The sequence below is a fragment of the Ixodes scapularis genome, unplaced genomic scaffold (assembly GCF_016920785.2).
Source record: "Ixodes scapularis isolate PalLabHiFi unplaced genomic scaffold, ASM1692078v2 PGA_scaffold0__279_contigs__length_252992795, whole genome shotgun sequence".
Taxonomy (NCBI): domain Eukaryota; kingdom Metazoa; phylum Arthropoda; class Arachnida; order Ixodida; family Ixodidae; genus Ixodes; species Ixodes scapularis.
In genome coordinates, this window is record NW_024609835.1 from 108,823,153 (window position 1) to 108,834,719 (window position 11,567).

The following is an 11,567-nucleotide window of genomic DNA, read 5'->3' on the forward strand; positions in this document are numbered from 1 at the left end:
TCAGTGCGCCCTGGCAATTGCTCTTTGAAGTAGAAGTGCACATTGCAATTGAGACATGTCGTCCCCAGTGGCAGCCACGCCACACTGCACTTCTGGTCGTCTGCTAGCGAAAGACGGTCAACGAAACCGTGAAACTGTTTACCAAGGACGAAGCAGATTTTTCGCTAACAATGTGCGCCAGCAGAAATAACAAGTACAGTAAAACCTCGTTATAACAAAATGGGATATAACAAACTAATGGATATAACAAATCAATCATAATTCCCCTTGCTAGCTAATAGTGGGAAGAAATTGACATTGGCTATAACAAACTAATGGTTATAACAAAATAATTACGACCGCTCCTTCAACTTTGTTATAACAAGGTTTTACTGTATAAATATTTTTAGGGTCATCTTTTTGATTAGGAATTTTGGTAGATTATTCCCATTACTCCAATAACGACAACCGATACTTCGCCGACGCCTTAAACCATGCATCATATTGCTATTGAAGATATCAAAACAATCAATTAAGACTGCTTGCTTATTATTTCCTCTGTGTGAGTTTCGCGAGAGCAAAGAACCACCAATGCACACAGGCAAGATGTTTATGTGGTGCGAGCATGGGTGATACGCTTCATCGTGAAAAACGGGGCAAAAAAAAAAAAAAATGACGAGGACATTTTGTGTGTTTCTTCTACGTCATCGTCGTTTATTTCGCGCTGTTTTCCATGAAGCGTATCACCCAAGCTCGCACCGCACCAGGGTTGGGCGGTATCGCGATACAAATCTATCGCGATAGTATTTCAGGAACACATATCGTATCTGTATTTCTGTATCGCGATACATTTTTTTCACCAGTATCTGTATTGCTGTATCGAAATACATTATGAATGTTCCTTTGTATCGCGATACAATCAGGGTGAAATGTATTTCGTTACCTTTCTTGAGAAATACTCCCCCTCCCCCCCCCCCCCCTCCCAAAAAATACAAATCCGAACGCATTTTTTTTTTTTTGTTTCTGAGGGCACCAGGGTCAAGGAGATGCTGAGGCATTGTTACCCTACTGACCAAGGTTCCTTCCGATTCTCCAAACTCTTTTTCTATGCGTGCTCTTCTCTCTTCTGAGAACTGTTGTGTAGTCGGGGACTCGAACCAGGTGGCGGGCCAGGAGTGGAGTTGGAGCATTTTCTGCCGCAGGTCCTTAGGCAGGAGTTTCTTGAGTCATTGTTTGCTGGCATCCAAAGCCCGCTGCTAACCGTCCCTCTCGCCTTGGCGTACACAGTACACCCAGCCGACAAAGCTGAGTCACAGTCCGCTGCAGCACATGCCTGGTGGTGGTTGACTTCAAATCGTAGGATGACTTACGCTGTGAAGTTTCACACATATTGGAATCCGTTTGCGGCTGCGCCTGTAATATCGTACGGCTCAAGGATACGTCATCAGCCGACATGAACGTGACCCGCTGTTCTGGTGATCCGAAACCCAGGAAGGAGGCCATACATGGCCTCGCTGTGCCGACCCAAACTTCGTACACCTGCGACTCGTCTTGAGCGCACTGTTTCTCGGAGAGCTCACACCTGTGCCGGCAATATCAGGTTGCAATCCACAAGGTCTTTATTTGGAGTATGCAAGACGAAACTTGAGGACTGCAATCCATGCGTCGGTGGCAGAAGGTCGGCAGGAAGGACCTTCACAACAGGGATGCCACCATATTGTTTTTTCAACCGTAACAGAAGATAAGACATGTGTTCCAGGGTGCTTCAGGTGGTTCGCTATTCTTGAAAATTCCAAATGACACTGCCTGCACCATCTACATATGAGGTAACCTACAACGAAAGCACATATGTATTGTCCTTTCATACAGCAGCGTGGTAAAGTGTCATGTTCAAGGCCACACCTACAGATAAAGAATACCAGTTCATTCCACTGTGACGTCGTGTGATAAATGTTGACAGGGGCGTGGTGACGTTTTGATGGGATTTAGGATGACACAGAATTTATTTAGAGGTCGAAGTCCTTTCGCATTCCTTGTCAGACAGACAGAATGTCAGGGAGGGGACCGCAGTCAATCCTTGATGGAACGTTTTTTCGAGTCCATTGAGAATACCTTGTCGTCCGAAGTCACTACCTTCAAGGCAAAGTGCCAAGCCTTCGGGAAAGTAATTTCAGGATCAAAAACTTCCACTTCCAACTTCAATCTTCATCTCATTTGGCGTCTCAAACAAATTCGAAAAATGTATTGCAGTATCAGTATTTCTGTATTTGTATTTCTGCCCTCCCTAAAATGTATTCCTGTATTTGTATTTCTAAATACTTTTTGCCTCTATTTAAAATGTATTTCCAATACGTATCGTGATACACTTTTACAGATATAGGTATTTGAGTATCAGTATTTCAGCTACTATTTTAATGTATCCCAGTATTTGTATTTCCAAATACATTTTTGAGTATTTCTGCCCAACCCTGCACTGCACTAACTTCTTGCCTCTGCTTATTGGTGATCCTTTGCTCTCGCAAAACTCACTCGAAGGAAATAATAGGCAGTCTTAGTTGATTCTTTTGATACCTCCGATAACAATATAATGCATGCTAAAAGGTGCCGGCGAAGTATCGGATATTTTTATCAGAGTCATAGAAATAATCTACTAAAACTTCCTTAAAAATATTTAGACAAGTTATTTCTGCTGGCACACATTGCTAGCGAAAAATGCGCTTCATCACTGGTGAACAGTTTCGTGGTTTCGCCGGGCGACCGTTTTTCACTAGCAGATGAACCGAAAGTGCAGAAGAGTGGTGCGGTGATCGCTAGAGTTGATGTCTCGACCACAAGGTGCACTTATACTTCAAAGAGAAATCGCCCGGGGGCACTGATAGTACCGCGGGCCACGCGGAGCGGTGTTCGCACTCATATTGATCGTGATAGTACCACGAAAGACGGCAAAAGCTAAAGTGTAGATAATGATAACGAATTGGGCCATACGCAGAAATCATTGTGTAGTTGTAACAGTAATGTTAAAAATGTTGCGCGCCATGCTTATTGCGCGTGAACATGGTTGCAGAGCACAAGCATTCGTGCTCGCGCTCCGCTGCAGCGGCCGAGAGCCGAGTGGCACGTCACACCACCTGTGCTTGCGGCGCGTGAAGTCGGGAACAGAGTGCGAGGATTTGCGCTCTTAGGTTGTCTACAATGGCACGCAACAAGCTAAGCGATGAAGAGTGCCATGAAAGACGACAATGTGCAAAAAAGGGGGAAACGCTATGCCTAACGAAAACAGCAGCGAGGTGCGAAACCAGTAACATTTCACATGTCACATGCTCATTTTCTTCAGTATTGGCATGGGCCTTAGTTGCACCTGGTCTGCAAATTTTGATGTTTTCCACCCTTCTATATTTTATCACCATGGGCGTCGCTGATAATGGCAGGGGGCGAAAGAGGAACCCAGAAGTGTTGGAAGTCAAAACATCTCAATCTCTTTTTAAGGCATGTTTATAGGTTCTGTAATTCAAATGTCTCTAGTAAATGTGCATATGCAGTGATGTGTCTGTCTTAATTCTCTTTTTTTGGATCATTACCCAGAACGCTGATGAGATGGCCAAACTTCGCGAGAAGTACAGGAAAGCGAAGAACAAAGTTCGAAGATTAAAAGAAGAGCTGCAGACCGTCACAGAGCTGAACAGGGACCTCCAGAGGGCCCTGGTACAGAAAGAAGGTGTGTGCTAAATAATAGACCCTTTCAGGAATTGCTGCTGGCAACCGCAGGAAGCTGTGTTTGATGATGTTGGCAACAGGCAACACTGGCTGGGCCACCATTAGCATTTAACTGTCTCTACCGCGGGTGCTGTTAATGCTGCTGCTGATAGTCTTGTATGGAGCAGAAGTTTGACTGCAAGTACTATCACAGATGAGGCTTATTTATTGACTACGTTGAAAAGGTATACCAACATCCTTTCTCCCTTACAACAAGCAATGTTAACCGCCAGTGCTGTTCAGAACCAAATGCATCCCCAGAATCTACGAGTTGTCATCGCTCGAAAGTGTGACATTTCTACATGGGTCACTCAATGATTTCACTGGGTGTTTACCCTAATGTCCCATTCACACTGGAAGTGGACCCAAAAAACGTGAAGGGATCCACAGGTTTACAGCTGCAAAAACGGTTGGAGCATGTTTTCAGAATTGCTCCGGTACCGATTTTTCAGAACCGCCTTTGCTGACCATGAAGCTGTTGGCAAAAGCTCACCAATAGCAACTCAATGCTGTCGTGATGCTGGCACTAGTGTGGTGTTGGCACTAGCTAGTTTTGATTAAACTTCTTCCCTTCGTTCTAAACGTTTGTGTGACTAGCGTCTTGCTTTGAGATTCATTCAAGGTGAGGCAGTGGCTGAGCGTTTTAGGCCTAGCGTCTGAAATGCAGCAGCAGCACAACTGGAGCAGGCAAACAAGCTGGCAATCTGGTGAAATAGATTCAGAAGGAAATGTGTGAGACAAAATCAACACAGCCCTCATCTGTTCCTTGCTCACTGATTCCGAGAGCTTCCTGCTGCGGGTGTTTGTTTTACATACAGGGTGTCGGAAAAAAAAATTTACAAGTTTTTTTTTTACCGCAAATATAAACTAGGCATCGCCGAAAGCTCATTCTTCACCCAAAGGTGGCGCTAGAGGTCACAACCAATGCAAAAGTTTCGGCCCAATCCGATACCATATTCAAAAGTTATTAGTGCTTTTCTGAAAAGTGCAATTGCAAAATGGCCGCCAACGGAGTTTTTGAATTCATGGGGCTCTATGGCACCCAAAACCGAAAATGGGCAAAAATGGGCTCCATTTTTCCATTGAAATTTTCAAAAAATCACTTATAACTTTTGAATAAGGTATCGGATCGGGATGAAGCTTTGGCATCTGGTTGTGACCTCTAGCGCTACCTTTGGGCAGAGAATGAGTGTTCGGCGATGGCCTAGTTTATATTTGCAGTAAAAAAAAAACACTGTAAATTTTTTTTTTTTTTTTTTTGTGACACCCTGTACATTTGTTGGACTGCTTCCTGCTAGTGTAATGATGCACAACTTCTGCCATGGCCAACAACTGTCAATCAGAAGGCTCGGTGTGCTTGCAGTAAGCGGGTTCTATGGAATGCGATAGTCTGGAAACATTTAGTGGTTTTAGGCTGAACCAATCAGCTGCCAGCCTTGTGCTAGGTGTGCTGCTCTCCCTGTGCACCTGGAGGCAGGCAGTGCAGTCATGCTGCTCAAAGATGGTGGGCGGTTGCTTGAGCTGTTGTGGGATCATTGTCCCACTGTCAGCTTTTAGTGCACCAACACACGATACGTGACGCTGCTATGCCCTGTGGTGATTAATGTTATACATTTTTGACAGAACAAGTCAGGGCAGTAGCGCCAGTTGCCATACCTGCTCCTGCACCACCTCCTGTGATGGAAAGGGCCGCACAACCAGCTGCAGCCTTTGGCCCAGTGGCAGCTCCTGTGGCTGCTGAAGCATTCGCTGCAGCAGGCTCCAGTAATGAGCCTACGTACGAGCTGCTGACATACACTGAGGAGGGTGATATGGTAAGTTGATTCAGTAATTGTTAGTTTCATAAGATATTTGTGGATGGGAGGCTTTTTTATGTTAGCAGGAAGTTTTCATTATTGAAAGTCTGGGCCTATTGAACGGCACTGACCATTTTTCACTGACCATGTAGGAAGTGCTAAAATTTGCACGTCAGGAATATATTTAGGCACCATCATGACAAATTATTCCTTGGTTTTGCAGCAAGACACCAGCATTGGCACAACCCAGTGCATGAAAGTCATAATGTTGTAGAAAACATTCAGAAGCGAATTAAACTTTGTAGGTAATCTAGACCTGTTCCCATAGCATTCTGTGCAAATTCATTGGACATTAAAGGGTAAATGGTTTAAAGGCATACTGAACCGAAATTTCGAGCTCACAAGACAAGGCTGAACGCTGCAAAACCCGAAAACATCATACAGCGATATCTCTAACGGATCGCCATATTTTTGGGAAAGACGTGCACGATTGAACATGGCCGACGAGCCTGACGAGACAAGGCACGTCACGATTCTCATTCCTTCTCCTTCTCGCTACGTCCCGTCAAGCTGGTGAACCGAAACGAGGAGAAGAGAAGCCAAGGCGCTTCCCCTCATTCTCAAATTCTCGAAGGACAATTACGTCAAAGACCGCGCTTGATCGCACCCTTCTTTTCCAAAAGTATGGCCATCTGTTTGAGGTATAGATGTATGAGTTATGTTCTAGAGTTCGTAGTGTCCCGTTCAATGCTTCTGCAACCTCATTTTGCAATATCCAAATTTTGGTTCAGTATCCTTTTAAGCCTCACATTTTTCATTAATGATACTATTTGACTTCTGCAATTCTTTCTACATTTGTTAGGCGCGTGCAAGCGAAACTTGTGCGTCTTTGGAGTATCAAGGGAGCTTCCTTTTTGTTTTTAGTCTGCCCTCTGTTGCTTTGTTACTTAAGGTGAATTCATGTGGTCAGTGTTCAGCAACTTTTTTGCCAAACACCCAGCAACAGCATTGGTGTGGTCACGATACGGCGGGTGCAATGCGTTCGGGTGGCGGTTTTTGGGCAAGCACAGGCATCTTACTTTTTCTGTCCAAGCTCCAAACAACCTGGCCAGCAGGCAACCACACTATATCCGGTGTCCTCATGTCCAGATTAGGAAAGGAGATTAGTTAAGGAAATCAACAAACGAGTGAAATGGATCCAGTGTCTGTTGGTAGCTGTTGTGCAGGGACACAGTGCAAGCAATGCACGCGAAATGATGCACATCGGTGGCGGCATCAACAATGGCCTCCCATATTTGTATCATTGATGTTGGGGCCATAAATGGTCTTGCTCTTTTTTGCCTTTTGCCCAGAGGCAGTATGATGCAAAGCACTAGAGGAATTCTATGAATATCCAGTGCTTCAGTATTAGGGGGTAACTTGTGCTACCTAGGAATGATCGTGCCACCGTCCAGCATTTCATGCTCCGGTGGCGAGGGTCACATGGTCTGCCGTCGGCGCAGTTCTGATTGCGTTTAGTTTAAATAGGCAGCGACAAATTATCACTTTGGCAACCTTCCTACCACAGGAAATAGGTTATGAAACCATGGGCAATATGTGACCGTCATTTACCTTTAAAATACCTAAAATAACTGAAAAGCATCACAAAAAGCACCAGTAAGCGATGGCGAAATAGCCAAGAACAATACATGCGACATGCCGACGGGTGCGTGAGCCCGCCAGGTGAAGGCAGCCGCCGAGCCTGCAGGGTTCATTGGCTCACTCGCTGCCAAAAGAAATGGAGAAAGGCCGCATGCTTGGATCGCATGTTTGGGGGAGCCGACGAGTGTGACTGCAGCATGCTCTGGACTTTTACGTTCTGTGTGCTTTTCGGTAGTGCTCAAATTACATCGTTTGCACCATCGAAACCATCTGAAACAGAAAAACACGACCTCTGAACGTGCCCGTGGTCGCAGCAGTTCTCAGGAAATCCTCTGCCGCACTTGCAATCTAGAAGCTCGGTCGCATTTCCAATGCAGTGGTTTGACACACCATCATTTCTGCTTTTATTTGAGAAAGTCCCCCCCCTCCCCATATTTGTCACACCCCTTCAAAAATTGACACAATTTTCAGGAAAATTAGGGTGTTAATAGGGCAAGGAAATATGGTATGTTGTCCTCTAATGCCAAAGAACAAAATAAGTATGTTTGCAGAACCACTTTCTAAAAATGTTTTTACATTCCTTTTAGCACACTAAACCGTTTTCTGACCAGTCAGGATAGCTGCCTCAGGTTTGATATGTACCAAGTACTAAATAGGATTTCACTGCTTGTTCTTTCTTACATGTCTTCTTTGTAAAAGAAAGAAAAAATAGTTTGGTGCTCACAGCTGCAGTGATTGTTTTTGTTATTATGTATATTTATAGATTCCTTTGACTGTAAAGTGCTCCAGTTTGCTCTGACATTCCACTAGGGTATCATAAATACAGTAACCACTTCGCATAAATCAGCATTGCATGGAGAGCAGCTCTTTGGTTTTCACCAGGCACCTTTGTTTTGCCACCTCTTTTAATGTTTTACAGATGAACTTCACTGATGTGGGAGTTAAACTCCCGAGAAAAGCATGGGACAACGCCATGGATGCAAAGATTGGGTCAAGTCTGGCCATCAAGAACCTGGCCACGTCCGTGTGGGGCTCGGACGTGCTGCTGACAAGGACCGTGACGGGAGTGCCATCAAATGCGAACAAGGAGAAAGAGTCGAGGCCACCTTTAACGCCCAAGAAGGTGGCATTCTTAAGAGGTGAGGGCAAATCACCTGACACAATTTTAATCTAAACAGTAATCCTGTAATTTTTTTTCCTAATTAATGCCTCGTCTGAGTAGTTGGATTGTATTCTAGTGACGTGATTAATTTGTAGAAATGGCAGCAGCTCTTTCCTGCATGTCACAGTGGTGAATAGTTCAGTGCCATAGCTTAATGTGTATGTGCCATTTTGTGCCAGTGACTCGTATAAAGGCCCATTCACACTCTTGCGACCGAGTGAGACCGAGAGAGACCCGACCGGTTTTTAAACGTCTTGCAATCTCTTAGGACCAGCTCTGCGCTGCACCGCATCCGGTCCTAAGAAGTGGCAAAAGGCTTAAAAACCGGTCTGATCTCTCTCTGTCTTACTCGCTCGCAAGTGTGAACGGCGCTTAATTTTTAACCTTGTTAATGACTCTGAGTTACTCTTTGCTGAGCTCAGCACCAGCATTTAATTTTTTTTTTTTTGGCTTGCTCTGGAATAAAGATTATAAAATAGTCTAGATGAAAAAAGTCCAGCGTCTTCCCATACATTTCGGCCAGTTGGGAACAGCAGATCAGTGCACATGCAATGCCACGATCAGGTCAATACTTGTGGTTAATGTAACTTCAACACAAGGGGGGGAAAAAAAAGAAAAGGTTTGTGTATGTTTATACAGCCTAGAACTTAGTTTGCCTCAGCAGGCAGCTTGTCTCCCAGCTGTAGATAAGAAATTTGGCCAGTGCAGTACAACCACTAGCCTGGGCCTTTAACGTGCACCAGACAGTTGTGATGCACGTCCGCATGCTGGTACGATGCTCATCCAGATCAAAACGGTTAGGGATGGTGATTGAACCCAGGGTCTGTGGGTTCTGCAGCTCTAGCTTTCGCTTCACGTTCTCCGAGCTGGTGTGCACTAGCCCACTCGGCCACCGATAGCAAAACACAGCTGTAGCTGTTTTGAGACTTCGTTGTGTTTGTCCCTTTTTGTTTCCCAATTGTCTCGGGTTAACTTTAACCATGATCACCCACCAGCTCGCCTGGTCCTTAATGCTAATTTCCATATTTGTGTCTTTAGCTAATTACAAAAGCTTATAATCAGCAATGGATACAGAATTGCTCCTAATTTGCATACTTTATAGCAGCTCAAACGACCTCTTTGTAGTTTGGCCTGCTGTGACCAAGCGGGTTTTCGGGTTGAGATCAGGCTTAAACGAGCTGGACATTGAATGTTTAAGCCTTTCTGTTCCTTTGAATATCTTGTCACATGTTTTTCAGAGTGCCTCATCAAAAAACTTCAGGGGCAAGCGATGCACCCAGAGGTGATTGCAGTTCAAGCCACCACCACCAGGGTGAACAGGGTACTCGGTGAAAAAATAAACGATCTAAGACGCCGGGACAAGCGTCTGACTAAGGACTAAATAAAAACAAGACCAGCCGGTTCGTGGCAATGGCTCAATCAAATATGGCAGTCAAGCATCCATTTCCCGCAGGCCCCACACAGATCGCCCACAGAGCGTAGGATTATGAAACCGTGTGGGTCACCCACATGGTCTCCACAGTCCTGTAGGTCTGCGGGCCCCACAGGCTATGCGGAGACCTGTAGGGACCCACAGAAACCATGCGGGGACCCATAGGAACCCGCACCCGCAGAAACTATGTGGGGACCCATAGGGACCCACAGACCTGCAGGCACTATGCGGGGACCCATACACCCACACAATTTCTGTGGGACCCACAGGTTTCATAATCCTACAGGTCTGCGGGTTTTTGGAGCGGGGCTGGTCTACATCAAAGAGGACTGGGATCAGCACCAGGTTGATCTGTCAAAGTACTGCGATGACAACCAGGAAATAGTAGCAGTTCGCACCACGGTCCAGCGGCAAGTGAACGTCATCTTCACATCAGTCTACTACCGACCTATAAGAGGCAAGAAACACAACTACGATCACGGATGGATAGGGCATTTACACAGTCTCTACCCAAAGGAGCAAAAGCTTTACGGAGGTGACTTTAATCTACAGCACCATCTATGGGGTTACGATGCAAACACCAAGGGAGCGGAGCAGCTGCTCGGTGAAATGCAGGCGCACCGGATCCAACTAGTGAACAAATCAGGAGTCAAAACGCGAATGGGGGACGTCAGGCAGAAAGACACCACCCCTGATCTCACGTGGACTTCGAACCCTTACACTCAACATCAAAAGTGGAAGCGAGCCAGGGACCTCTGGGGCAGCGACCACTGGCCAATCTCCTTTGAGTTCTCACCAACTCGGAAGATTAAAGGCAGCAGCAAGAAAAGGGTCGTGAAAACGGTTCACTGGGACAAGTTTCGACAAGCGCTAGAAGAGGACAACTTTCCCGGGTCCAGCTTTGAGAGTCTGCTCAACAACGCCTTGAAAGAAGCGACCACCGAGACCAAAATTGAAGAAGATGCGCCAACTCCCGACCTGCACCTCTTGCGAATATGGGCTAAGCGACTTCAAGCGGTGCAGCGGTACCGCAATGGACGCAAGACTCCGCAAGCCCGGCGAGCAATCACGCGAGCCACGGTAGAGGCCAAGCAGTACGCTAAGCAACTCGGCACCAATAGGTGGATAGGCTTCAGCTCCTCGCTAACCGAGAAGACTTCGGTGAAGCGGCTCTGGGCGGTAAGTCGAGCCATGCTCGGGAAGAAAAAGAGCAAGAAGGGCACCAGCATACTGGCACTAAAGATGAATAAGACAGAGGAGCAGCTCGCTGACATGGCCGGAGATCTTTTCTTTCCTCAACCGCCATGTAAGGATGATCAGGGGCTCGGAAATCCGTACAACATAGAGGTCCTAGCACCGGACGAAGGCATGGACCGGCCTTTCGCTCTGGGTGAGCTCGAGTGGGCGCTCCACAAGGGGAAATCCTGCTCAGCTCCCGGCTCAGACAAAGTCACAATGACTATGCTCAAGAACCTCCCCGAAAACACCAAGCTCCAACTGCTAAATTGGATTAATCTCATTTGGATCACCGGCAAGCTGCCCGAGCACTGGAAACACTCTTTGGTCATTCCCATACCGAAACCCGGCAAGGACAAGGAATCACTAAACAATTATCGGCCAATTTCTCTAACATCATGCACGTGCAAAGTCATGGAGCGGATGGTATTGGCCCGAATTGACTGGCATCTCGAGACTACGGGGGCCTTTCATCCAGCTCAGACTGGGTTCAGGCCTTGCCTGGGCACCCAAGAAAGTCTGGCCCTGATATCGTCCAGCGTCATTCGCAACGTGCACAAATCTAAAT

The 11,567-nt window shown here is 46.2% G+C and overlaps 2 protein-coding genes across 2 annotated transcripts; both read left to right on the plus strand.

Moving 5' to 3' along the window:
- The first annotated feature begins 3,565 nt into the window (after positions 1 to 3,565).
- On the plus strand, positions 3,566 to 5,802 carry LOC121047014. The gene is made up of 3 exons (XM_042292626.1): positions 3,566 to 3,694; positions 5,356 to 5,546; positions 5,752 to 5,802. The coding sequence occupies exons 1-3, from the start codon at positions 3,574 to 3,576 to the stop codon at positions 5,800 to 5,802; spliced, it is 363 nt and encodes a 120-aa protein (XP_042148560.1). The 5' UTR covers positions 3,566 to 3,573.
- Positions 5,803 to 7,825: 2,023 nt separating this feature from the next.
- On the plus strand, positions 7,826 to 9,900 carry LOC121835337 (BEN domain-containing protein 5-like). The gene is made up of 2 exons (XM_042289449.1): positions 7,826 to 8,308; positions 9,570 to 9,900. The coding sequence occupies exons 1-2, from the start codon at positions 8,023 to 8,025 to the stop codon at positions 9,710 to 9,712; spliced, it is 429 nt and encodes a 142-aa protein (XP_042145383.1). The 5' UTR covers positions 7,826 to 8,022; the 3' UTR covers positions 9,713 to 9,900.
- Positions 9,901 to 11,567: the final 1,667 nt, after the last annotated feature.

What these genes read in the sequence shown, in the direction of transcription:
- LOC121047014 (XM_042292626.1), top strand. Translation starts at nt 3,574, where the DNA reads ATGGCCAAACTTCGCGAGAAGTACAGGAAAGCGAAGAACAAAGTTCGA. An exon ending in GGCCCTGGTACAGAAAGAAG is followed by an intron (nt 3,695 to 5,355) that starts GTGTGTGCTAAA and finishes CATTTTTGACAG; the next exon opens with AACAAGTCAGGGCAGTAGCG. An exon ending in ACACTGAGGAGGGTGATATG is followed by an intron (nt 5,547 to 5,751) that starts GTAAGTTGATTC and finishes TTGGTTTTGCAG; the next exon opens with CAAGACACCAGCATTGGCAC.
- LOC121835337 (XM_042289449.1), top strand. Translation starts at nt 8,023, where the DNA reads ATGGAGAGCAGCTCTTTGGTTTTCACCAGGCACCTTTGTTTTGCCACC. An exon ending in GAAGGTGGCATTCTTAAGAG is followed by an intron (nt 8,309 to 9,569) that starts GTGAGGGCAAAT and finishes CATGTTTTTCAG; the next exon opens with AGTGCCTCATCAAAAAACTT.